This window comes from Natrix helvetica, assembly GCF_964273705.1.
Source record: "Natrix helvetica genome assembly, chromosome: 1".
In the NCBI taxonomy this organism is placed as follows: domain Eukaryota; kingdom Metazoa; phylum Chordata; class Lepidosauria; order Squamata; family Natricidae; genus Natrix; species Natrix helvetica.
This window is the reverse complement of record NC_138548.1, coordinates 284,109,573-284,136,931: the sequence shown is the minus strand read 5'-3', so window position 1 is coordinate 284,136,931 and position 27,359 is coordinate 284,109,573. Positions and strand designations below refer to the sequence as shown.

Sequence of the window (27,359 nt, the reverse complement as noted above, 5' to 3'; positions counted from 1 at the left end):
CAACAAAGGGCTGAAAGCTTCTCCATCCATGATTGCATGATGGATCAGGTTGGCCATTGCTCAAGCTTACAGCACGCACCATCTCACTCCTCCACCTAACATTATGGCTCACTCCACGCGAAGCACAGCTATGTCAGCGGCATGGGCGCGGCAGGCCTTGGTGGAGGAAATCTGCAAGGCAGCTACCTGTTCTCCATAGTGAGGGGGAAGGAGTATCCAGGATGGGTTGACCTTATCCTCCAGCTGATTGGACTGAGTCAGATAAGCTCTTGGGACACGCCCCTGGCACACCAGGTACCACCCAGTTATCGACTCAGTTCTCAACTGGACGGTTTGCCATCCTGGAGCTCCAAGAAAATTGAAAAAGTTTTAAGAAAAGGAAAAAAAGAGGAATCATCGCTACGACCGCCAGTGAGCTGGACAGCTCCCAGAGCGGAAAGAAAAAAATTGCCAAAAGCCCCCTTGGGGGCGGCAAGCTGCCCAGGCATCTGAGTGAGACAAGTATCACTCAGAAAGGGAATTTTGCCCGGGCAAGCAGGAAACAGAGGGCACAAGCCTTCCATAGGCAAGCCCTGCCGCGGGGGAGCCAGAGGCGCCAGATTGTCCAAGTGCCGCGGGGCGCGATCGGAACACCGGCAGACGAGGATGGCGCAGGATCCCCGCCCAGAAGGTGTGCCTCGCCGCTGGAAGCTCTGCTAGGCGCCGGAGTGCTCCACTGCTCCCCACTGAGTTGAGCAGCGAACCATGGCTTCCCAAACGCCGCGGAGCGCCTGCGCCATCGCCCACGTGGCTCACCTCATCAGAGGGAGTCCATGGGCAGAGCCAAGCCCTAACGCCAGAGAGAGGCAGAGGGGAACGAAGAGATAGGCGGTGGAGGCACGCGGCAGCTCCTTGGAGCACAAGCCGCCAGAGCGCAAGTTTCGTCTCCTGGTACGGCACCATCTTGAAGCCGGCAGGGACCACGTGTTCCAAAATGGTGGCGCCCAGCAACCAGGAGGAGACCGGCAGGAGTCCAGCACCTGCAGCGATGGACTTCAGCCCCGCCAGAAGCACAGAGGACCAGCCAGGGTTAGTGACCACCCCAAGGGCTGCCCGGGGGGCGGGGAGGAAAGGCTAAGGAAAAGAGAAAGCACCTCTCCCCCAGGGCAGAGCTGGAAGAGAGTGGTCACAAGCCTGCCAAAGCCTCCAAGTATGAAACACGAAGGCACAGGAGGCTGGAGCAGCTCTACAAGAAGGCAAGTGGGCACAAATCCACCCAAGGCCTAGGGCAGAAGGGGAAGGCCCCTGGAGGCCCTGCCTCAAGCAGAGCCACAGGGGAGGAACCCACATTGCAAGCAAAGATCCCAATTGACGCATCAGGTCTTTGGGGTCTTGCTCAGGGGTGGGATTCCCCCCCACATGCAGCCTCACTGGGTTCACCCCTGCCCACGGGAATTCCACCTCCTGCATAGGTGGGCATGGCGCCCAGCCAACAACCCCCCTCAGGGGTCCCCAACTTTCAGGACCTAATGATGCGGGCCTTCCAGCAATGTATGATGGCGGCCTTTCAGCAGCCACAAGCGCAGCCCCAGGTGGCACTATCCCTCAGGGCACCAGAAGGCCTGGTAGACCAGGAGGAAGATATCTCCAGTTCCTCAGTCTCATCGCAGGAGGACAGCGACCTGGATTGTGAGGAGGGGGAAGTCAGGGAAGATAAACTTTCCGAGGACGAAGGCATGCTCCCTCCTAAGCCAGCCTTCACCGGGTTGTTCCAGCCCTCATTGTACAAGTCGCTTCTGTTCAAGGCCAAGGCAGCAGTCAAGCTTTGAAACAGAGCAGCAGAAACACCGCCTCAGCTTCAGGGGTTCTTGGCAGAAACCATCATTGAGAAGGCCATTGAGACCGACACAGTGCCAACCGCCAAGGCCTTTCTGGAATCAGTAAAGCTCCAGTCAGCAGCCCCCACAGCGGGTTCTACGCCCACATCCACAGACAAGATCTTTTTCAATGTGGATCAGGACATGGCTGGGGCACTATCTCAGCCCTGCATCGATGATCCGGTATGGGCACTGCACACCCCAACTAACCTCCCAGGGGAACCAGAAGAGGCTCTGAAGTTGGAGGACAGGAAGGCGGATCTCACCCTCCAAAAGGGGCATCAAGCAGCGGCCTGGGCGGTGAAGGCACCACCGCCTCCTTTTTCAACCGGACTTCCTTACTCTGGCTGCAGGAGCTGCAGCAACGGATCCCCGTCACCGAGGTCAGAGCGCACCAGGACATCAACAAACTGATGGCAGCCATCCAATTTTTGGTGGACGCCACCTTGTCCGCAGCCAAGTTTGCCTCCAGGGCGATCGCTTCTACCGTCGCATCCCATAGACTGCTATGGCTGAGGCAGTGGCAGGCCGATGTACGACACAAGTGGTGCCTGGCATCAGCTCCCTTCACAGGAGGTACCCTTTTCGGGACAGCTCTGGACCCGTACCTCGTAGAGAACAAGGATAAGCGGAAGGTGCTTCCCACAGCTGCAAAGAAGGGTCAGTTCAGAGCAACGCCTTACCCCAGACGGTCCTTCTCCCAGGGACAGGACTTTGGGACTTCCTTCTGTGGTCAGGACTCTTTCAGGGGATCTGAGGTGGGGTACTCAGGTGCCAGGCAGTACCAGGGGGGTTTCGCAGCCAGGCAAAGACACCCAGATAGACCACAGAAAGGCAAACAGCAGAAGCGGCCCTTTCAAGGTGGCGGAGGAGGTGGCAGGGGGCGCTTCTTCCACAAATACTAATGCCAGACCAGATTCACCTCCCATTGGGAGGCGCTTAGCGTATTTCGCAGATCGCTGGGACCGCTCCTCCTCTGATAGGTGGGTACAACACACCATCAGACATGGGCTGGCATTAGAATTCCTTTCCAGCCCTCCAGGGTTCTTCCAGATCTGCCCGGTTTACAATAACCCGGCCAGGAGATTATTGATGTAGGAGGCCATACAGCACCTGCTGGATATCCGAGCCATCCAGCCAGTGCCTCTAGACCAGAAAGGTCAGGGGTATTACTCAATCCTCTTCGTAATCCCCAAGGCTTCAGGGGGCTGGAGGGCTATTCTGGACCTGAAACGGTTAAACCGCTTCATCCGCTATAGGAGGTTCAAAATGCACTCACTCCACTCCATCCTGGAGGGGATTAGGCAGGGAGACCTCCTCACTTCCATAGATCTCACAGAGGCCTACATACACATTCCAATCCTGCGGGATCACCGGAGGTATCACATCACCCCGACTCCACGGCATTGCATTGTTTTAAATGTAAAAACAATATATCCGCAGGATTGGAATGTGTATGTATATATATATGCCACGCAGTCAACTGGAGCCATTGGGGTTCCGGGTGCTCCAGGGATCCCTGACTGAGGGATATTCTTTCCTGGGGAATTCTCTTTTGTTTTTTATATATATATATAATCTGGGTGAAAATCTGGGTGCGTCTTATAGGCCAAATGTAGCCACCTGGGCAGTGGTGGGTTTCTGCGGTTGGTCAATGAACCCGGAAGCTCCGCCCCTGTCACTCACTTGCAAGTCCTTGGTGTTTTTTTGCATCGTGGCTTGCTGAAAGAGAGAGGGAGCAAAGACCTTTTCTCTCTCTCCAACGTTCTTTCTTTCTCTTTCTATCTTTGTCTCTCTCTCTCCCTTCCTTCCTTTCTCTCTTACTTTTTCTTTCTCACTCTCCCCCCCCCCTCACACACACATACGTACCTTCCAGTTGGCAAAAAATTCTGTTTTGCCAGCTGGGAGGCTGGCAAAGAAGCCTCGTTTTCCCTGCCGCCCGTGGCACTTCACTTGCTGCAACTCGGACAATGGGGAGGTGGGAGTAGCGCTGTCCGGGTTGCAGCAAGAAGAAGGATCGGCTGCGGGAGTCCGGCAGAGCAGCGTGCGGAGCCGCGCGGAGTCCCGGGGAGACGGTCTCTGCGCGCTGCTCTGCCGGTCTGCCGATCATCCGCTGACCCCTAAAGAAGAAGGATCGGCTGCGGGAGTCTGGCAGAGCAGCGCGCAGAGCCCGTCTCCCCGGGGCTCCGCGCGGCTCCGCACGCTGCTCTGCCGGATTCCCGCAGCCGATCCTTCTTCTTTAGGGGTCAGCGGATGATCGGCAGACCGGCAGAGCAGCGCACAGAGCCCGTCTCCCCGGGGCTCCGCGCGGCTCCGCACGCTGCTCTGCCAGATTCCCGCAGCCGATCCTTCTTCTTTAGGGGTCAGCGGATGATCGGCAGACCGGCAGAGCAGCGCGCAGAGCCTGTCTCCCCGGGGCTCCGCGCGGCTCCACACGCTGCTCTGCCGGATTCCCGCAGCCGATCCTTCTTTAGGGGTCAGCGGATGATCGGCAGACCGGCAGAGCAGCGCGCAGAGCCCGTCTCCCCGGGGCTCCGCGCGGCTCCGCACGCTGCTCTGCCGGACTCCCGCAGCCTATCCTTCTTCTTGCTGCAACCCGGACAGCGCTACGCCCACCTCCCCATTGTCCGAGTTGCAGCAAGTGAAGTGCCACGGGCGGCAGGGAAAACGAGGCTTCTTTGCCAGCCTCCCAGCTGGCAAAACAGAATTTTTTGCCAACTGGAAGGTACGTATGTGTGTGTGAGAGGGCGGGGGGGGAGAGTGAGAAAGAAAAAGTAAGAGAGAAAGGAAGGAAGGGAGAGAGAGAGAGACAAAGATAGAAAGAGAAAGAAAGAACGTTGGAGAGAGAGAGACACAAGAAAGGAAGGAAGGAAGGAAGGAAGGAAGGAAAGAAAGGGAGAGAGAGACACAAGAAAGAAAGGAAGAAGGAAGGAAGGAAGAAAAAGAAAGAAAGAAAGAAAGAAAAAGGAAGAGAACTTATGATCACAATTGAGCCCAAAGTTTTGGTTGCTAAGCAAGAGCATTGTTAAATGAGTTTCATTCATGAGTTTTTACAATCTCCTTTCCAGCAGCATTCACTCAAACCAGATGCATATGAGGGGGTTAGAGACCACCAGATGAAATATGGGGGTTAGAGAGCACCAGATGAGATATGAGGGGTTATGAGACCACTAGATGAAATATGGCTGGATAAGAGAGCACCAGATGAAATATAAGTGGGGAGGGGAAATGAAGAACATATTGGTAATATTGACAGTTCTTTCATTTCTGGATTTCTTGCTGTTTCTTGCTCTGACTGTTAATGAGAGTAAAGATAGTTCTTAATATGTTACATGGTTGACATAAAATTGTTCTTAAACTGCTGTTAACTTTATACAGTTGATATAAAATATTTTACTATAGTATTTGGTTCATAATCTTTTTTGTCTAGATTTTCCTCCTTTAAAATTGGGTGCGCCTTGTATTCCGGAGCGTCCTATAGGGCGAAAAATACGGTATTCTTTCCTGGGGAATTCTCTTTTGTTTTATATATATATATATATATATATAAAACAAAAGAGAATTCTCCAGGAAAGAATATCCCTCAGTCAGGGATCCCTGGAGCACCCGGAAGCCCAATGGCTCCAGTTGACTGCGTGGCGGTTGAGTGGAGCATCCTGAGAGAGGAAAGCTTCTCCCCCAGGGTAATAGATGCTATCCAGGCCGCCCGAAGACCCTCCACGGAGCGCATTTACGGCGCGACATGGCGGGCCTTTTCCACATGGTGTAACTCCTGTTGGCAGGACCCGGTGAGGGCCACTGTCCCTCTAGTGCTGGAGTTTCTCCAGGCAGGCCTGAACAGGGGGTTAGTTCCCAACACTATTAGGAGACAAGTCTCGGCCATCTCTTCAGTGCTCCTGTGCGGCACAGCCCAGACACTCAACAACCTTTGGTCAGGCAGTTGTTGAAGGTGGCGTCCAACCTCAAATCACCCACAGTACATAGGTACCCCTCCTGGGACTTACACAAGATGTTGGATGCTCTGACGGGGGAGCCATTTGAGCCATTGCAAACAGTGTCACTAAAGTTTCTAACCCTTAAGGTGGCGTTCCTGGTGGCCATCACGTCCACCAGACAGATATCAGAACTGCAGGCTCTGTCTGTCAGGGAGGACCTCTGCATTTTTCACCAGGATAGAGTGGTGTTGCGGTTGGACCCCTTCATACCTAAGGTATGTTCATGCTTTCACTGGGCACAGGAGCTGATTTTGTCCAATTTTTACCCGAACCCTTCTCATCCCCTAGAGAGGAAGTGGCACACCTTAGACGTAAGAAGGGCTCTGAAGATCTACCTCAGAAGAACCCGGCAGAATAGATGGTCTGAGGCCCTGTTTGTCTCATTCCAACCGGGGTCTCTGGGCAAGAAGGTGACCACTACCACCATAGGCAGGTGGCTGAGAACCTGCATAGCTACGGCCTACCAGTCTCAGGGCATTCAGCCACCGAGTCCCATCACGTGCGGTCACCAGTGCGGCCTGGGCCACCCAGGCGTCATGGACAGACATATGTAGAGCAGCCACGTGGTCGTCCCCCTCACCTTTTGTGAGGAACTACAAGTTAGACGCCTTTGCCTCGGCGGAGGCTTCATTTGGGCGCAGGGTTTTACAAACGGTTCATAGGGCAGGGACACCCCCCACCAGGCTTAGTTTGGCCAGTGCCCTTAGTATGTGACCCTCCCTAGGGACTCGCTAGCTTTGGTACGTCCCATCCTGGATACTCCTCCCCCCTCACTATGGAGAAAGTGCGTTGCTACTTACCTGATACGCCTCTTCTCATAGTGGGGGGAGGAGTATCCAGACCCCCCCCCGACATGGTTATGTAACGTGTTATGATGATTGTTGCACTGGTATGTTTAAGTTATACTTCAATAAAAGCTTTGAAACCAAGCTAAGGTCTGGAGTGGATGGCATAACGAGTCGGATAGAGTTCTTCATTGATAACTGGGCGGTGCCTGGTGGGCTAGGGGCGTGTCCCAAGAGCTTATCTGACTCAGTCCAATCAGCTGGAGGATAAGGTCAACCCATCCTGAATACTCCTCCCCCCCACTATGAGAAGAGGTGTATCAGGTAAGTACCAACGCCTTGTGTACTCCTAATTCATTTATACGACATTACAAGGTGGACAGATATGCATCAGCAGATGCAGCCTTCAGAGGGTGGGTCCTCCAACAGGTTCTTCCTTCTTCCAGCTCCTAGGCCAGTCTCATGCCCTCCCGGGCACACCCCAGCTTTGGTACGTCCCATGCATGACCTCTGTCTCCACCAACTTGGGAGAATGGGGCGTTGGTTCTTACCTGATAGGCCCCTTCTCCGGGCAGGTGGAGACAGCGGTCATCCCCATCCTTAGGGTCCTGGCCTACCTCGCAGGGAGGATCTGGGAGCATGTTGTGTAGTCACCGAAAGGAAAGCGATTGTTCACAGCACAGCAGTCTGCTTATCTCCTTCGTCAAGAAAAGCGGGAGCATGCTCCACAGAGACGATGACATCACTTTGGTAGACTCAGTTCTATTGGTTACTGACTGAGTTAACCCATGCATGACCATTGTCTCCACCTGCCCAGAGAAGGGGCGTATCAGGTAAGAACCAACGTCCCATTTTAATCTTATCTTATTAGAATCCAGCAATGGGCAGTTCGCTATTTCGCATCAATATTGCTAAAATATCTGTAAATTATTTTAAAAGATTTCCCTTCTAATTCTCTATGACAGTAATTGATGAATTGGGTTTACTTGTTTCCGCAGTGACCCTTATAGTGCAGTGGGTAGATATAACACAGCTAGAGAAGAATGCTACCCTTCTGTTTCCTGAGTGCATCAAAGTGAGTACCAGAGACAGTGAACTCTACTTTTCTATGTTCCTCAACATCAATGAGACGTTCAAATTAATGGAACAGTTGGCCAACATTGCCATGCGTCAACTATTTGATAATAAAAGCTTCACGGAGGACATGCTGCTTCCCAAGCCCAGCAAGCCACTCAAGAATATCTCAGCACTCAAGAGGTAAGCATGTATAAGAACCTGTATTTGTTTGTCTTCCAAGGTTTTAGGACACCTTCAGACAAGGTGTAAGCCACTCTCTGATTGGCTTCAGTCCAAATAGAAACTGCCTCAAATGTTTCCATAACTAAGAACAAAAACTATATTTCCTTTGTACAGAGAGAATGCCTTTCACCAACCTGGCGAATTGTAACTCTCTTTATAACTAAATAACATGCCCTTTTCTATAGTGTGATAATGTTGTTTTTTCCTAGCATTTTCTTTCTTATGGAGTGTACTTTGGGGTTAGTGTGTATATGTACACAGATGCATATAATTTCATACACATAAAAGGTCTAGGCACATTTATTGAGGAAGAAAACATATCCAGCATTGATTTCAGGTGTGGTGGTTGATAAGACTGGGAAGCTAGGCATTACATAGTACTTGTGTATATATTTATCCTTTGTTTTCTGCCTGTTTTTCTATGGGATATCTTCTGTTTTGGGCTTTTTAGTATGACTTGCAAAAATAATGCCTTTTTTCAATTTGCATGTTTACAAATGAAAAAAAAATGAAAATATGCAACCAGATAATAATCCAAGGAGGTTCTTTCTAATCTGCCCAATTATTTCAAGGCCATTCTTGATCTGAATTGCAGGAACACAAGTCTGATTGAAATCCCAAGTACAAACTACCATATTTTTCAGAGTATAAGATGCACCTTTTTCCCCTCAAAAAAGAGGCTGAAAATCTTATACATCGAATACAGCATTTTTTGCCTCCCGAAGCCCCGCCCCTTCACCAAAATGGCCATGCATACCCTTATGGAGGCTTTCAGAGAGCTCATGGGGGCTGGGGAAGGCAGAAATTAGCAAAAAATGGGCCATTTTTGCTCCCCCCAGCCCCCAGCAGCACTCTATAAGCCTCCATAAGGCTATGCATGCAATTTTTTTGACGAAAAACGGGCCGGTTTTTGCTCCTTTTTAACCCCCCTCCAGGAGCACTCTGCAAGCCCCCCCCCCCCCCCCCCAAGGCTATTCATGCCTTTTTTTGAAAAAAACATTTTTGGGAGGTTTGCAGAGTGCAAATACTTTTCTTTTCCTTTTGGAAAGCTCTTTAACTGATTGATGAGAATTACATTGATGAAGTGCTGTGCCAGCAGAAACACCTACCTATCTACTGTGTTTCTCTCTATTTCTCTCTCTAACCCTCTACCTACCTACACACACTCTCTTCCTACTTACCTACCTACTGTATTTCTCTATCTCTATTTCTCTTTCTCTATATACCTTTATCTAACTACCTAACTACTCTCTCTCCCTACCTATCTACTGTATTTCTCTCTCTCTCTCTCTCTATTTCTCTATCCCTCTACCTACCTACCTACCTACCTACCTACCTACCTGCACTCTCTCTCTCTCCCTCCCTCCCTACTGTATTTCTCTCTCTTTCTCTCTCTTTCTCTCTCTCCCTTTATCTACCTACCTACCTAACTCTCTCGCCCTACCTATCTACTGTGTTTCTTTCTATATAAAGTTCTCTCTCTCTATCCCTCTACCTACCAACCTACCTACTCACTCTCTCTCCCTACCTATCTACTGTATTTATCTCTGTCTCTTTCTATTTCTCTCTATCCCTCTACCTATCTACCTACACTCTCTATCTCTCTCTATTTCTCTCTCTCTCTGTCTATCCCTTCACCTACCTACCTACAGTACCTAACTACTCTCTCTCTCCCTACCTACTGTATTTCTCTCTCTTCCTCTTCCTGTCTATCCCTCTACCTACCTACCTACTTTTTTTAAAATTTGCCTCTTCAAAACCTTGGTGCATCTTATACTCCGGTGTGTTTTATACTCCGAAAAATACGGTAAGCTCTGAACTTTCTGCATTTTCTTCCCAATGTCTCATAAACACATGCTGGATTTCTGTCCTTGTATTTTTCCTAGAGATGTGAGAAAAAATGAAGATAAGAAACTTGTAGATGATATTTGAATTTGCATTTTTCTTCTTCCCATGCAGCCTATTTATATCCCCAAAATTTATTGTTTCAAGAATCTTTGAATAAAATCTTTGATTTTGTTATAGATATGAAATTGCTTTCCAGAAAATAGTATCGCTCTTTCTGTTGTTCCAACTAAATTTTGTTATATTTCTAACTATGAATGGGTAGAAATCCCCATATGGAACCTCCATAATTAAGCCACTGTTTTTTTCCCCAGTACTCTTTATTTAGATAATTTACATAGTTGACCATCGTAAACAAGTAACTGGCCAGCAAACAGATAATGCAACAGATTAATGTTATAAATCTAATATAAATTAAACAAATATAATTACAATAATCATAATACAGTAATCAAGTCACCACAGAAATACTAAATACACAATATTATCACAATACTAAAATGCACATTTCAGGGTCCATTAATAATCTGGCACTAATGCCTGAGAGAACAGCTAGGACTTCACAACTTTTAAGAGACTGACTCTCACATGCACATACCAAGATAATTACAGATTTTTTGGATCATTTTTTATTTGTTCTTCTACTTGAGATTTTCTGGGGCCAGAGAAAGATTAATCTTCCATTTATTTAGGCAGAATTGCATACAGCTTCTTGTTGCCAACTTGCAAAACTAGTTTTCTCTTGAGTTCAGTCCTGGAAATAGTAGCTATGTCTAATCATGCTGCAGCTAATGCATTTAATCCCAAAGAAAGACAATTCAACCTAAAAGGAAAAATTGACAGAAAAGAGTAGGTGCTCTTGAATTTATAAAGACAAATTCTATGGAAAACAAAAATGGTTGTCCTTCCAGATGAATACTCTCCCAGAATGTAATGACTCCTGTTATTAGGCCCACCTATACTCTATATATTTCAACCAGATTTCTGAATTATTCTTATTTCCTTTTTTATCCCACCTAAATATTTACGTTGACCTAAGCAGTGTCCTTTTTCTTTCTCTGACCAAATGTCCTATAATATTAGCCAGATCTTTCCATTGACATATTACCTTCACAGTGCTATTGTTCTTTCTTGGGAATCACAGCAGTACTTTAAAGGATATTTTTATTATAGTTCCATACTTATACTGAAATGCATGTACAGGTAGTTCTACACTTACGATTACAATAATGCCTGAAAATCTTGGTCATTGAGCGAAGTGGTTGTTAAGTGAGATGCCACATGACCATTTCTCTCAATGATTGTAATACAGATTCTCCCAGTTGCAGTCATTAAGCAGCCACATGGGTTATTAAGTAGAACACCATGGAAATGGTGATCACATGGTCGCAAGGCATTTGGCATCCTGTGATAAATGCAAACCGGTTACCAAGCATCTGAAATGTCCTGTAACGGGGAGTCTAGTATGACATTTTACAATGGCCAAAAAGTACCTGTTCTAAGGTCATTGTGACTACAAGTGGTCATTAAACAACCAGTTGTAAGTTGAAGACTACCTGGATCTGTACTAGGGATTTTTGGCAATCAGTGTCCAATATGACAATATCTGTGTTTGGTGGAAATTCTTATTTGAAACTATATTGAAAAAGGATTGTGCATGATTGAAGGTAAAGTTCAACACATCTGAAGGGGACATGTTAGAAAAAGACTACTGTAATGGATTTCTCAGTAATTACCCCATTGCATATATATTTCATTTTCTTTAGGGATCTGGATGCCAGAGCCAAAAATGAATGGTACCGTGCTACTTTTCGATTGCCCAAGGATGAACGGCTTGATGGGCACACAGACTGCACTTTGTGGACCCCATTCAATAAAATCCACATTCTCGGCCAGATGTTTGTGTCCAATAACTATATCTGTTTTGCTAGCAAGACAGAAGAGGCATGCCATCTTATAATACCACTTAGGGAGGTGAGAATGGTTTTGATAATGAATTATTTTGAGAGCCCAGCATTTGGTTATTGGATTAATTTTGAAGGATTTCTTTGTAGATAGTAGGATTTTGGTTTTGAATTTCAGTATATTAGTCCATTGGTTAAATAAGCAAGTCTCTGGGGTGATGGAAACAAGATCCGTATCTTGATATACACCATTTATCCCTCTATGTATGCTGTAGGTTACAATTGTTGAGAAAGCGGACAGCTCCAGCATTTTGCCTAGCCCACTTTCAATCAGCACTCGAAGCAAAATGACCTTCCTCTTTGCCAACCTGAAGGACCGAGACTTCCTAGTACAGAGAATTTCTGACTTTCTACAGAGGACTCCTTCAAAGCAAACATGCAGTGACATAGGGCAAAAGAAGAGTGACCATGCCTCTGAGGTACAGTGCCAGCAATGAGCCTTGAAACTATCTTCTATAAATATTTATAAAATTCTGGCAGTTGACTGTGATTTCTATTATTGACAAGGCCTTCGAACTGATTAGATAGCATTGACTGCCTCAGTTCCCAGAACAAGTAGGAAAACCACTGAGATCTCCATCTAAAGTAGTTGGGGAAGGGAAGTAGCTTGAGATTAGAGCATATGGAGTCATTCCATTCTGATTGACATTTCCATCCATTCCATTGCTCCCTTGATACTGCATTTAGAATTGCCTTAATTTTATCTGAATTTGTGAACAGCGGATCAGGTTTGACTGTCACTAAGGTACTGACTAGCTATTTAGAGAAAGGATTTCTAATCCTGTTTAGATCTGTTTGTCATGATCAGAAGTCAAGGACACCTTCATATATGGATTTCTTCTGCTGTCTCAGGTGGCTGCCTGAAAGGCCTTGCAAAAATTTTTCATTCATTTACCATTTCGTTTTCCCCAGTTTGTTTTGGCCATTCTGTTCATCCTTCTTCTGCAGCCAAGTTTTTGATCATTAGTAAGCTTCCAACATTGTGGTACCAATCTGAAATTATTTGTTTAACATTGAAAAGCCAGGAATGCTTAATAGATAAACCTTGAATAAAAATAAATATCAATGAAAGTGTGGATGGGGTACTTATTCAACTGCCTGGGTAGCCACATAAACCAGAGCAGAGGGACTCTAGCACTAGTATCTCTCATTAAAACAGTGAGGGTACAGGTGGGATCTGTCAACTTGAGGATCTCAATGATACCTCACAGGGAATTTGTCAGGGAATTGTCAGGAAATACAAATGAAATCAGGGATGCTGACACGAACCTATGGTTTTATACAAATAAATATATTTTATATCAATATATACAACAAACTGGATAGTCAGGCAAAGAGGAACATCATGAGGTAAATCACAAAGCACACAGGAAAAAAAGGGAAACTCTCTCCACATCCACAGTAACCAATCACAGCACAGATTGCCTCACTCAGGAGCCGTCATTCTCCAACCAATTAACCACAACTGTATGTTTTGGCTCACTACACAACCCCATTGCTCCAGCTACTAAATTTAAATATCTTAACAATATTGGATTGCTTGAATGAACACATTAATCTATTTGCACATAATATGGCCTCATATAGGATGACCTGCCTATGCTGAAGAATATGTTACTTAAACATTGCTGCTACTTAAGGTGGAGGTTGCTACTCTAGGCTCACTTTTATTTGTCCAGAATCACACACTGTCCTGAGCCTGTTCAATGTATTCTACAGAGTATTCAAAGGAATGACCACTTTGCTTTATCAGAAGTATTACCCATGCATGTACTTACATGTGCAGGTAACTAATAGATAGTTGTGAGTAGTCTTGAGGAAGAAAGGTAGCCATATGTTAGCGAAGTGCCCCTTACTATTCAACATGTTTTGTTTTTCTCAGATAGAAGTGTTGCTGTTTATTGATTATGAAAGAAAGCAAAGCAGATGTCAGCACCAGGAAAATCAGAAGATCCAGACAGTTCAAATATGTATAAAGTTTTATTGTAAGCTTAAGCTCTTTGCAAGAACCTAAACTACTAACAGTCAAGAGAAATTAGCGAGAGTTAAGAATAGAAAGGAAATCAAGATGGGCTGGACTTAGATCTCTTGTGGGTGTGAAGGGACTGATGACTGATAATGCATTTGTCTCCTCCCTCGGGCTCAGCCTGGTCATCTCCTACAGCAGCAGACTTTTGCTAGCAGTAGAAAAGCTAGCTGAAATTTTAGATCAATTTCCTACTAATAGCAGTTTCTTAAATAATTATTTTCCATGTAATTCATTGTTATTCTACGTTGGAATGACAGTGACAGGGAATTAATAAGCCTATCAATTATCCCCCCCCCCCCCGGATATTAAATGTTGATTTAAACCTTGCATTTGTAAGGTATACATATAATTACAAACACATTGCAAATGTGAGCTTTATGTTACTATATTTTGTAGGCGTTCCAGGTTTAACCATGGCTTCCTAATGGCTACATATATCATGAATAAAGAATTGTTGCTGTGTAATATATATGATGATCGTATTCCATATTCTATGAATATCTTAGATGATCTAAATGAGGGCGAAGGCATTAATGGCAGTACCATCAATAATGTATTGTAGCCATAATGGATGTCTTCCTAGCACATTATTGATTGCACTAGAAGTCCAAATAGCCTTCAGATTGCTGTTGAACCTGCTTGTATTTCCACATGTTTTGAGTTGTACATTTCTTTTTTAGGAAATGTCTCCTAATAGTCCTCCTGCAGAAAGTCCTGCTTCTCCTCTCAACAATCAGCCTGTGAACTTTTGCACAGATGAGGTACCCACAGCATCTCAAGGACTGTTGAAATTGTTTGGGACCAATTCAGAGGAATCCTCTGGAATAAAATGGGTAAATTAATGATTCTTTAATCAATTCAGAAAATGCAGTGCATATAGTATAATTAAAACCCTTTTAATTATAACAACTCATAAGATTAAATTATTACAGTATTAAGTGGTATATTTTTACATGGGAAAATATTTCAAACACATTCGTCTAAATGTGAAGAACATAAATGAGTTATTGCAACTTCAACTTAATTTACTAAAATAATATATGTATCTTGAAAATATCTTCCTCTTTGGGTTGTTGGCTTTGAAAAGATGGAATAATATGTTTCTCTGGTTGACATTTCTAAAAGGAGCTTGCTAGAGCTATTTGGAAGGAAGCTTCCTGGAAAGTGCTTGCCACAAATCTGTCCTCTATGGAGGGCAATCCAGCTGTTGGTTAGTCTGGTGTGGGCCCTGGCAGTAAGCTTGTTTTTGGTACCAGTTTGGACTTTTAAAGACCTACATGATACAGTATGGGGCCAGGTTATTTGAGGAATTGTCCCTTTGTGATCTACCTGTCATATTAGGTCTGGCAGGAGAGGCCTGCTGTGGGTCTCATCTGTGAAAGAATCACATACAATGGGACCTAGAAGACAAGACTTTTCTGCCATTGCACCTACCCTTTAGAACACCATTCCTTGTGAGGTGAGGTTAGCCCCACCCTTGTTGCCTTCTGGAAAGCCAAGTGTTTTTTTCAATAGCCTGTGGATTCCTTGGTTTTAGGGACCTTGCATGATGGTGATATTCTTCTGCTTGTGGTTTTGTTTTTAATCTGTGTTTACCGTTTTAATTGGTTTTGCAGAAAGTTTTAATGGTGGGTTTTATTGTATGCTACTATATGTGAGATGGCGGCCATACAAATTTGACAGATAAATAAATTAAATGTTGAATATATCAGTAAGAAGAAACAAGGCTATGGATTTGAACCCTAAAGAACGTTTGTACAAGACCAAATCTATTAACACTAACTGTTCATATAAAAATACAGCTAAAAGTAGCAGCTCCTTTCTCATATTTTCCCCAAGCCTGTGAGGTGGAGTGGGCTGAGAGAGCATGACTCCCCAAGGTCACCTAGCCGACTTCTATAGCTAAGGGAAGATTAGAACTCATATTCTCCTAGTTTCTAATCCAGCACCTTAAGCATACTAGCTGTTAGTATTGTGTTCATTAAGACATGTTTGCAACCATATTTTAAACATCTACAACAGTTAACTTCTGAGATGGAACAGAGTGCTAATCTATGTTCTGACACAGCTATAGATTGAGATCAAATTCATTTTACCATATGCCAATCTAGATAATACAGTTCAAGAACCATGCTAGTATTTTGCACTCTAATTCCTTTTTAATCAATTCAGAGGAAAACTTTTTGATATCATATTTCATGTATTTCTGTTCCAGTAGTTTTGTAAGTTACTATTAGAGATCAGTGTTTATAAATTACTGATAGAGTGAAAATGCTGCACTGGAGGGGAAGAAGAAAAATACTTGGCGCTAGAGAAATTTCCAGTGGATTGCGGTGTCTGCAGCAAATCACAATGATGTCAGAATGCACTATCATGCATACGCCACCATTATGCATTTGCACCGTTATAAAATTCTGATGACATTGTGATTATGTATTTGTGATGCAAGTATGTAAGTCACAGCATTTCATAATGATCATCACACCCAAATTATCATACCTCTCCTCAATATCCATAACAATGGTATGTTCCCCTCTATCTTTTCTTCTTCAGGCAAAGGAAACAATGAAAGAAGAATCTTGGAACATTCACTTTTTTGAATATGGGAGGGGCATGTGTATGTACCGGACAGCCAAGACTCGTGAGCTGGTGCAAAAAGGAATTCCAGAGAGTCTTCGTGGAGAACTTTGGCTCCTGTTTTCAGGTGACATTCTTGCTAAATGTGCACAATAGATTTCTGACTTAAGGAGAAAATATTTTCCCCTGCTACACAGTTGCATAGTACTACTGGTATTAAAATGAAATTGCTCCCCAAACTGCAGGTGACTTGAAAAGTCAACAGTTATTGTTCTTAGAGCTAGCATTTCTTAGTTCTAAGCCAGTTGCTTCAGACAATTGTGAAGCTTTTTTCCCTCAAAGTATTTTTCTTTAAGTTTGCTAAAATGGGATGCAAAATAAGTACTATACTTTAGAATAGAATAGAATAACAGAGTTGGAAGGGACCTTGGAGGTCTTCTAGTCCAACCCCCTGCCTAGGCAGGAAACCCTACACCACTTCAGACAAATGTAATGCAACATCATCTTAGAAACTTCAAGTGTTGGCACATTCACAACTTCTGGAGGCAAGTTGTTCCACGGATTATTTGTTCTGTCCAGAAATTTTCTAAATATATAATTATTATTAACATCATGCATTTAGTCCTTAGTGTAAACCAGCTGCAAAAGACTTGATAACCTGCAGGAAATCTTTTCTTTGTAGAAGCTTCAGCCTGACTCACACCTTGAGTGCAGTAGGCAAGAAAAATAATGTTTGTGTGTCAATATAGGGGCCTGGAATGAGATGGCCACTCACCCTGGGTATTACAGTGATTTGGTGAAACAATCTATGGGAAAGTATAGCCTTGCCACTGAAGAAATTGAAAGAGACCTGCATCGTTCAATGCCAGAGCACCCTGCCTTTCAGAATGAACTAGGAATTGCTGCACTCAGAAGGGTACTAACAGCATATGCTTTTCGGAATCCTACAATTGGATACTGCCAGGTAAGGGAGTGACATTTTTGGATTACCTAGTAGTTTGATGGTACTCCTTCTTACAGCTTGGCCATAGTTTGATTTGAAGCTCAGCCTCTCTCTTCTTTCATGGGTAGGAATATAGTAGACCACTATTTGGGCATGGTTGAGCAATCTGTGAGCTGTGTGATTCCCCAGCCTCTGTTTTGTAGACTCCTTCCATCTTCATGTGCTTCTTGAGAAAAAGGGATTCTACCCTGAAAAAGTTCTGGAGGGGGGAAAAAGGAAGAGAAAGGATAAGTGAGATTATATAAGGGCATATAAGAATATCTCTCTTCCTCTTTCATTTCCCCAGTGAAATTTCAGGAGGATGTTTTATTATCTCTTGTTTTATTATTATAAACATTTACATAATATTTGGGTACAGTGCTGTTTATACACTCTTGACTAGAGATTATTAACAAATTGAGGTTAAATAACTTAAACTTTTAGGATAAAAAAGCTTGCATTAGTAATGATTAATTTCTAAATTGTTATGGTTGATATAAGATTGCTTAGATTTTACATCTAAAGCTGGGTGGGGCATTGATAAACTGCAAAATACATTAAAATATTTATTATATAACAAAGGTTTCGATCTTGTGCTTAATATTTAACACTAAGGTTTCCTGATGTACCTACTTTCTCAAAGTAGTTGTATAGAGCCAAGGATTTGATTCTGAGCTATACAATGCCCTCTTCATTTATGTTTCATATCTGAGGCGCTGACAAATTGGAAAGCAAATGAATACTTGCCTTTTTAAATATGCTCCCTATCCAATATTAATGGTTATGTGTGTGCCTGTTTGTCTTCATATTTGTCAGGCCATGAACATAGTGACATCGGTGCTGCTTCTGTATTGTAATGAAGAAGAAGCTTTCTGGCTCCTCGTAGCCCTCTGTGAGAGAATGCTGCCAGATTACTATAACACTAGAGTGGTTGGTAAGTCACTTTGAAAGCTGAGATTAATTGGCACAGAAGAATCTGAAGCAGTCAGAGGGAGCTCTTTAGTTGCAAAACAGTTGGATAGTTGTCTTTAGGACAAATAGATGAATGTTCGGAAGATTAGCTTCACTGATTTTGTATAATTAAAATAGTGTTAGAATTGCACAGTTCAAATTAATTACAGGAGCTGCCTTTTCGTTTTCAAGTCTGGATAAAACCATAATAATTCAACCTTATTCAAACTTCTTAAAATGTTCTGTGTTGAAATTCTTGAATTTTCATAGCCACTTTGTTAAGTTTCTCTTGTGATTCTCTCAAATTGTATTAATGTAGTGAATTTCTATAGGTTTATATCAACCCCATTAAATAATACTGTTCTTAATTAAAATAATCGATAAATATCTTTCTGAAATCAAATCAGATATCCTAAAGCTGTTAATATATTTTCACATCCTTCTTAGCTCTACATATAATTTCCTCCTGAACTGTTCTCATCCTTATATTGTTTTGAGCTTTACCATATTATTTTTTGCAGTATATAAGGCTTCCTGATAAGGTTTTAATTGGCACTGAAAAGTTGAAATATATTGTTTCTTCCCACATCTAAGAAAGATGCAATCTTTTCAAAATAATTAAGAAGCTAGAATGACTATAACTTGGGCTCAGGCAATCTTAAGAATCCACCAAGAAGTTGCAGAGAATGTCAATACAATCAGAATCATATAGTATGAGAAGTAACATTATCAGTGTTCCGCAGCAAGAGGTATAGTGATACTTCAGAAATGAAACCTAAATATAGTATCCTAATAATTTTATAATAAGAAGTTACATTATTGTGGACAAGTCCAGTACAAAATCAGAAGATAGTTTTCACTTAGTGAAAAAACCTGCTGCAATTCAAACTTTGCAGTAGGATTTTGTAACTGATTTTAATCACTTCCTTGAAGATAAGTAACATATATGTAGTGAAGTCAGTTTGCAAATCCAAGTACTGGCGATGTATATGTGAGCTAATTAGAAAGTACCCCAGATTTTATTTATTTAGTTTGGACAAATCAGCATTTGTAATAGAACCTTGTTTCACACTCTTACTCTCATAATATCACAGATAACACTTCTGTCTCTGTTGCCTCTTCAGGTGCACTAGTAGACCAAGGCATCTTTGAAGAACTGACAAGAGATTGCCTCCCCCAGCTGTCTGAAAAGATGCAAGATTTAGGAGTCATTTCCAGCATATCACTATCTTGGTTCCTCACTCTTTTCCTCAGCGTCATGCCTTTTGAAAGTGCAGTGGTTATTGTTGACTGTTTCTTCTACGAAGGCATAAAGGTCATCTTGCAGGTATCCCTGGCGATCCTGGATGCAAACATGGACAAGCTGTTAAATTGCTGTGACGAAGGTGAAGCCATGACTGTCTTGGGCAGGTAGCTTTGTTTTTAGTTTCAGAATTAAGCTGGGGGGGGGGGGGCAGACTTTCCATCTTAACATTGTACCCTCTTTTAGACAACACTGCTCCATTATGCAAAGTGTCTGCCAGGCAGATATTTTAATATCATTACCAGTGACGTGCAGTGAGGTTTATGGCTGGTGAGGCACTGATGTCATCACAATCAGATTTACAAACATTAAAATCCTACAAATTATCTTATCCAATATTTGATTGGCAGCAGTTAACGGGTTATGTTTAAAGTCTCATATAAGCATTCTTTACACATACTGTAGCACACAAAAAAGCACATTTAATTGAAAAAAATTGAAGTTATTATGGGTCTTACCTTTACTTATAAATGAAGTCCATCCGCCGCTCCTTCTGAACAAAACATCTATAACTTGTTGGTAGAATTTTTCATGTGTTCTTTCAGTTTTAAAAGTCTCTCTGTCTCGATGCCGACCATGGCCAGGGAAGAAAGTCGCCCTTGATGTCGTTGCGCTCTGTGGCTGTCACTTACTCTGTTGCTGCTGAGTCACAGGAAGAATGAGCGCCCTCTACTATGAGGCAGGAGAACTGCGTGCCTCACCTAGTCTGACTTTTTAGGTGTTTTATGATCGCTCAGCACAAGAAACATGTTCCACACATAGTTGTTGACAAAAAACACTCCATTTTATATTTTATATATATATCCATCAGCTAAACTATTAAAAGCGACATACAGAGAGACAGCTAAGCAGAGTCATCCACGGTAAGGCAGCAGCTAGCTTAGCCTCACCTCAGCTCTCGCCTGAGAGGCTGAGCTCGCTGCAGCCTCCCCGCAAGCTCTTGCCTGACTAGTTGAATGGTAAATGTGAAAATTCTGCAATTTTAATACCAAATAATATAAAACTGGTGAAGTCAAATGGAAAATAACTATGGTACAGATCAGTAGATAAATACAAGCATTTAATTTATTTTTTCCTTTTACATGTTTTTTCTTTTCATGATGAGAAGTGAGGCTATGCCTCACTTGCCTCACCTAACTGCATGTCACTGATTATTACATATGTAAATAAGGAGCCCACATCATACATTAATAATGTGTTGTGCCCAATATCTCCTACTGTTCAAATCAAAAGAGCCAGCAGGAAAAAGTCACCAACTGGGGAGTGTGCCATGTCTGCAGCAGCCAAAAATGGCTAACAGGAGCTAGATTAATTTCGGGCTTCGCTAAGTCATCCCTGCAGTTTCCACCAAGGTGTCACAAATCATGCACAATTCTGCTTGTGTCAGGAGAAAATGACAACAATATTTTATGGTTAGAGTCGATAAATATAACATTAGGCAGCCTCAACTACAGGCTGAGAAAGAGATCAGGGCCACATCAAAAATATAGGCTCAGAAGGACAGAAAGAGGGAGTAGTGACCTTCCTCCCATATTTAGGCATACCAGGGGTTGTAACACAAATACATACCTATTTCCCTGACTCAACTGATAAGGAGGAGAGCCTGTGGCCTAGTGGCTAAGACTCCTGCCTAATATATATAATACAGCCCAGGTTCAAATCCCAGTAAGGGTATGGCTAGCTGATGAGAGCTAATTAGCTCGAAATAGATCTATACTAGTCTCCCTTTATTTATTTATCAGTACAAATACAACACAAATATAAAAAGGCAACATTAAAAATAAAAATATGGTTTTCTGCCTGCATGGTCTTCTGTGATGAGCCAAAGGACAGAAAGAGGGAGTAGTGACCTTCCTCCCATATTTAGGCATACCAGGGGTTGTAACACAAATACATATATATGAATATATATACATAGACACATACATACACACACACCTATATATGCACATATATTTATGTATTTATATGATTATATATGATTATTACATTTTTCCTTTATCTGACTGAAATGCTTCAATATAGAAAGTACATAAATTACACAATAATATAGCATTATGTTATTAATATGTAATTTAATTATAATATATGAATGAATCAAATAACTTCAATCATAAATGTCATCTTAATTATTTTAGCTTTAAATAAACTAAACAGCTTTTCATGAAAGATGACTCAGACATATATTTTATTAAATAAATTATATAGACTTTGCTGACCATAATCTTCAGATTATGCACTAATCCAAAATTCTGCATTTATTTATTTCATTTTTTGTAGGTACCTGGATAATGTGGTTAATCGGCAGAGTATTTTCCCACCTATTCCTCATCTCCATGCTTTATTGACGAGTGGGGATGATCCACCAGTGGAAATTGATGTTTTTGAACTTATAAGAACATCCTATGAGGTCCGAAGATAACATAAATCTTATATTTTTACTTTGATATTTTTAAATGAATTATATACTGACCTTGTAGTCTCTATTAATCAGTTATATGTCTTTAATATAAGCATTCACAAATTCAAGGTATGGGGGTCAACTGTCTGTTTTATGAAGTATGCAATATATAAATCATTTAGTTGTAATTATTTCTTCTTAATCCATTTTTCTTTTAATTAGTTTTGGCTCCCTAAAACCAATCCTACATTTTCAGGTGGTTCTTACTGGTGCTACCATTGGCTAACATACTATGTATTTTCCCTCTTTGCTTTCTATTACAACTTCCAAATCTGACTTCCAGATGAGCACTAGTGGGTAGCAAAGAGATATTGAACGCTTTGCCTCTTTGTTACCATTTGGTGGCTTGACTTATATTTCGGCTCAATTTTCTTCATGGTTTCCAAATATGGCTATGGACCTATGATTAGTCACCATCACTTCTGCAAACATTGCTTTGTCATCAGTCAAATAATTGCTAAGTAAAATCATAAAAATCCATAAAATTAGTGTGGGTCTTTCTTTCTTTTTTTCAAATGTGTGGTATTTTCGGTGGATTTAGTTATAAACCTCAGTTTTCATTTCCACTGCAGAAATTCAGCTATTTGAAAGCAAATGACATTGAACAGATGCGTTTTAAACAAAGATTGAAGGTAATCCATTCTTTAGAAGACACTGCTAAGAGAAGTGTGGTAAGTTGTATCCATATTATTATAAGCTTGTATGAAGTTAACTGATTTTGTTTCTCCTCTTTGGAATCTTTGAGGCTAGATTAAGCTAAATAATATCAATAAGTAAATTAGATAAATAGCAACTTGTTATTCTTTATTTTCTGCAGCTAAGTGTGTAGTATGGTAGTATAATGGTATGTCGCTGATTTGAATATTGATTAGAAGTATTATCAGTCTCCCTTAAGACTGTATAAAGCTGAAGTCACAACATTTGGAATAATTCTATAATTAATTGTTCTGGAAAAATAGAAAGCTTTATATGTTGGCATTTTAGTTGATTCTGATATTGGCACAGACAATTCCCTACTTATTAATAGGTTACATTCAGAGGGGCTATTCAATAAGTCCATTTTGTTCTCAAATCCAATAAGGATAAAAACATGCTAGTGCAGTTCTTGCCTTTGATAAGGGGCAGCATAAGAGTAATACATGACAGCTTCTATAACTCCAACCTAAAATATTCTGGAAGTCAGGAGAAGGATTAATTTCCAGCATACTGCATATGTATTCCCGTGTGCCACATATGTATTCAGTATGCCAAATATGTATTCCAATGTGCTGTAAACTCACTCTTTCCTGCCTTCTCCTGACTTATGAGTGCAGACAGATTTATTTGTATCAACAAAAGCTGACAATTCAATAATTTGTTAGTAGGGTAATTTCGGTATCAACCAACTGAGAGTTGCTGTTTTCCTTATAAGCAACATTGTGATTTCTTGTTTAATTTTAATCCCATAGCCTGCTGATCTGAAAACATTCCAGCTTTTCTTATGAAAATACCTTGGCAGATTTACCATAGACCCATACTAGTTAATTTTCTGTCTTATTTTCTCCTACAGAAAATGTAACAGGAAATAGTGACCTTTTAGTTCTCTGAATTGCTCTATCTGGGAATCTCAAGGGAAGAGTGGCTTTCACATTTTCTTGCTGCTGTTTTTGTCTGTTGTTTGTGGTATCCCTTCCCTCCAGATAGCATCAGATGTCAAGCAATTGTCTCTAATGCCCTTGTAGAAGTTTGACAATGAGCACGTTGAGAAAAAAGCTGAGCGGAGGGAAAAATCGACCCATTTCCTGTTCCTGCTGCCAATGATAGTGCACTGAGTGCAGGAAATATAGTACATATAATACTTTTGACCATCTTTTTCTGTTTATTGACTCAGTTCAAGAGAATAGAATTGTTCTTTTTATTTGTTATTTGATTTTTAGAATCTTCTAGTACCTCATGAATACAGATGACAACAATTCTGTTCAAAATTATTAGATGCTTCTTCCTTTTCAAAAGTTACTTTGCCATGCTTTAAAAAATATGGATTCCTCCTTTTACAAAATCTATCCTTTCCAGATTCCCAGCTGACAAAACTAAGATATATTTGCTTCTGTGATTTCTGCAGGTCCGAGCTGTATCTGGAGACATTGGCTTTTCTATGCAAGAATTAGAAGATCTTTATGTAGTATTTAAGGTGGGAGACCTTGACAAAACATTAACCTCTTTATTATTGCTGTGAGTAGAGATAAAGCATGCTTGTGAAAACTCCTTTAAAATACAGAGATGCCAGGATCCAAGCTGGTGATGTATTAAAAAGACTTTACGTTCAGACAGTTTGGGTTTATTTTTGAAGTTGAGAAAACAGAAGGAAATCCAACAAAATTAAAAGGGATCTTATTTTGTTAGGTTGATTTTAGTTTTGTTTTTGTTTCATTACATCTTGTAATGCTAAATAAATACAGAAGATTTATTTAGTTTTTCTTTGGGAAAAAGATCAGTATTTCAACCAATCTCCAATCAAAGATGCAAGTTCTAAGTAGCTGGGAACAAAATATTTTGCTCTGGATTCTGTTTAGAATTACCGGTAGCAATGTAATAGTTGGGTAAGAAAGCCTTTCTTACCTAACAAACATGAATTCCTAATTTTCCAAACGCAGAGGTTGAAGACTATTGGCTTTCAACCAAGGCCTTTAAAATTATTACAGTTAAAGAAAGAAAAACAGTAGAGCATTCATTACAGTATTAGAACCAACATTTCAGGTAACTGTGCCATTTCAACGGCTTTAGAACTGCTAGAAAACCCTATTTATTCCCAAAGTCTCCTTCTGTCTTATTGAACATTTTCTTCTTTGTACTATTTGCAAATTAATTGGATTCTTTATAATTATCCTTTTCATTTTCTTGCATGCTTCAGAACTGGTTAAAATCCATGCCTAATCCTTTAAGTTATGTCTTCAAGGCTGATAGATATTTTTTTTTAAAAGCGTCATTCACTCTTTCTCAACCCAACCTCTCTCACAGCTTTGTTTTAGGGAAATAGGAAGAGGGAGGTTCTGTATGTTACTTTGTACAAAATAAAGGCCGTATGCAGATCTAATAAATCATTCGTTTTGTTTATAGGCAAAACACTTAATGAGCTGTTACTGGGGAAATGGTACTTCAGCTGCTCAACGAGACCAGAGCCTACCCTACTTAGAGCAGTACCGCATCAACCTTGAGCAGTTCAAAGACTTGTTTGCTTCCCTTACACCTTGGGCTTGTGGACTCCACACGCCAGTTCTTGCAGAAAGAATGTTCCGACTTCTGGATGAAAACAAAGATTCCCTTATTAACTTTAAAGAGTTTGTAACAGGCATGAGTAAGTAGTATCTTCTGACATAGTATCTAGTCTTATATGTTAAATCATGGTGAAAAGTAACACAACACTAGAGTGGTGCAGTTATTTGGATGTCAAGGTCTTTGAGCTAGCGTTGAAGCCGAGACTGTCTTTATCAGTGGCTGCAGTCCTTTATAGAATACAGAGAGATAGAGAAAACTCTCATTCTTTATTGCCAGTGGTCATCTAGTTCAGATACAGTAGCCCCAAACAATCTCAAACAAAACTGCAAAATTCAGTGACAATTTCTGAAGAAAGTTTAATTAAAACACATTATCATTATTAGAGTGATCTTCCCCACAGAGTGGATAAATCTATAAGTAAATCTATTAAACATTTTTTCAATCTTGATATCAGCAAAATGTCCATAATATCAGAACTTTGCAAAAAATGTTTTATTTCACCATTGATTGAATAAAATAACTTTATATTCCTTTCTTTTGCTTCTAAGTCTCAATATTTAATCAATATTGTCATGGAATTTGATTTCTTTTTAATTCTTCTTGATCCCATCACACAGATTTCTTAACAAGCCTCTTTTGTAAATCCAATAAGAAAACATTTTCCAGACCATTCTCTTGGTTTATCATTTATATTTCACTTTAAATGTTTAAAGTTTCACCCAGTTTCAATTGTATATCCAGTAAGGTGTCATTTTCAAAATTATTTTCTCAGTCTGTGATTTGCAGTTTCACTTTGCATAGTTTTTCTGTCTTGTAAGATAAAATTTGTTCCACATCTGTCATTCTTTCATTCTTTTGGACATAGTTTATCCATAGAAGCAGACATCATTGTTGATATTGTAATTACTAATTTCTGCTCAATTCTTCAACAATCTCCTTTAATATTTCTGATATTGTAATGTTTTTGTCATTTTGTATCTTCCAGTGTCATAAAACGACCCAAAACATTTTGATTTCAGTAATGAAATCAATAACAGGTTTTTTTCTTTCTGGTTAGAAATTTTAGTCTCCTGTAGTCTACTTTCTAAAGTCATGAAGTAACTTATCTTTGTTATGGCTTACAATAGCCAAGATGGCCAAAATAAGTTTCTTTCCAGTGAGAAACATTATTTTTTATAGTTAATTTTAAAATCTTATATGTATGTGGGGAAGGGAGTGGAGACCATTTAGCAAGTGGCAGCAGTTTGCAACCTTTCTATCAACTACTCCACTGACTTTCTGGGGAGCTAGCAGAGAAGATTGCAAATGGCAATCACATGTTCACAGGGTGCTTGGCAACCGGTTATAAGTGTGAACAGATTTCCAAGCACCCAGGTCACAAACATATGATGGGGTAGGGAGCAATGTTTTACAATGGCTGGAAGTGCTTTACAGGCCATAAAGCACCTCTTCTGAGTCATGGTAACTTTAAACAGTTGTTAAATGAGTGGCTGAAAGTTGAAGATTACCTGTAAAGCCATATATAGTTTGGGTGCATATTATGGAAGCATCTTCTCCAAGTAGAATTTGCCAGCTCTAAATGGTCTACCAGAAAGAGAATGGCCTGTGTATCAATCTAGAAGAACCTAGGCAGGTTGGAATCCATAGAATGCCATTCCTACTGTTGGCCTCTCTCTTTAGAGTAGCATGTCCCCTGAGATCAGTTGGGCCTCTGCTCTTTTGTTCTCTAGGAAATATGGCGAAAACAGTTCTTGGGTATCCAATGGTTTTTATTAATACTACTTACAATGTTATTTATTGTGAGTTTTTTTAATGGTTATTTTATGGATGTTTTAATTTCATAGACCATAGTGTCAAACTGACGACCCACAGGCTGGATGCGTCACGCACAGGCCACGCCCAACCAGCTCCGCGAAGCGAAAAGCATCACAAAACATCATGTGATGGCAATGTGATGCCACGAGTTTGACCCCCTTGTCATAGACTATAAGCCATCTAGAATTGCTAGAAGAGATGGCACATAAATGTATCGATGAAAATAAATAAATAAATGAAAA

General features: G+C 41.4%; 1 protein-coding gene across 2 annotated transcripts in view; it reads left to right on the top strand.

Moving 5' to 3' along the window:
• TBC1D9B (TBC1 domain family member 9B) overlaps nucleotides 1-27,359 on the top strand; it is a 47,799-nt gene that overhangs the window by 9,664 nt on the left and 10,776 nt on the right. For both annotated transcript variants that reach the window (XM_081938700.1, XM_081938699.1), the window contains exons 5-16: nucleotides 7,635-7,893; nucleotides 11,547-11,754; nucleotides 11,960-12,163; nucleotides 14,454-14,606; nucleotides 16,327-16,477; nucleotides 17,100-17,314; nucleotides 18,149-18,266; nucleotides 19,408-19,693; nucleotides 21,867-21,996; nucleotides 22,620-22,718; nucleotides 24,149-24,217; nucleotides 25,144-25,381. In XM_081938700.1, coding sequence (XP_081794826.1) covers nucleotides 7,635-7,893; nucleotides 11,547-11,754; nucleotides 11,960-12,163; nucleotides 14,454-14,606; nucleotides 16,327-16,477; nucleotides 17,100-17,314; nucleotides 18,149-18,266; nucleotides 19,408-19,693; nucleotides 21,867-21,996; nucleotides 22,620-22,718; nucleotides 24,149-24,217; nucleotides 25,144-25,381 — 2,130 coding nt within the window. The remainder of the gene's footprint in view (nucleotides 1-7,634; nucleotides 7,894-11,546; nucleotides 11,755-11,959; nucleotides 12,164-14,453; nucleotides 14,607-16,326; nucleotides 16,478-17,099; nucleotides 17,315-18,148; nucleotides 18,267-19,407; nucleotides 19,694-21,866; nucleotides 21,997-22,619; nucleotides 22,719-24,148; nucleotides 24,218-25,143; nucleotides 25,382-27,359) is intronic.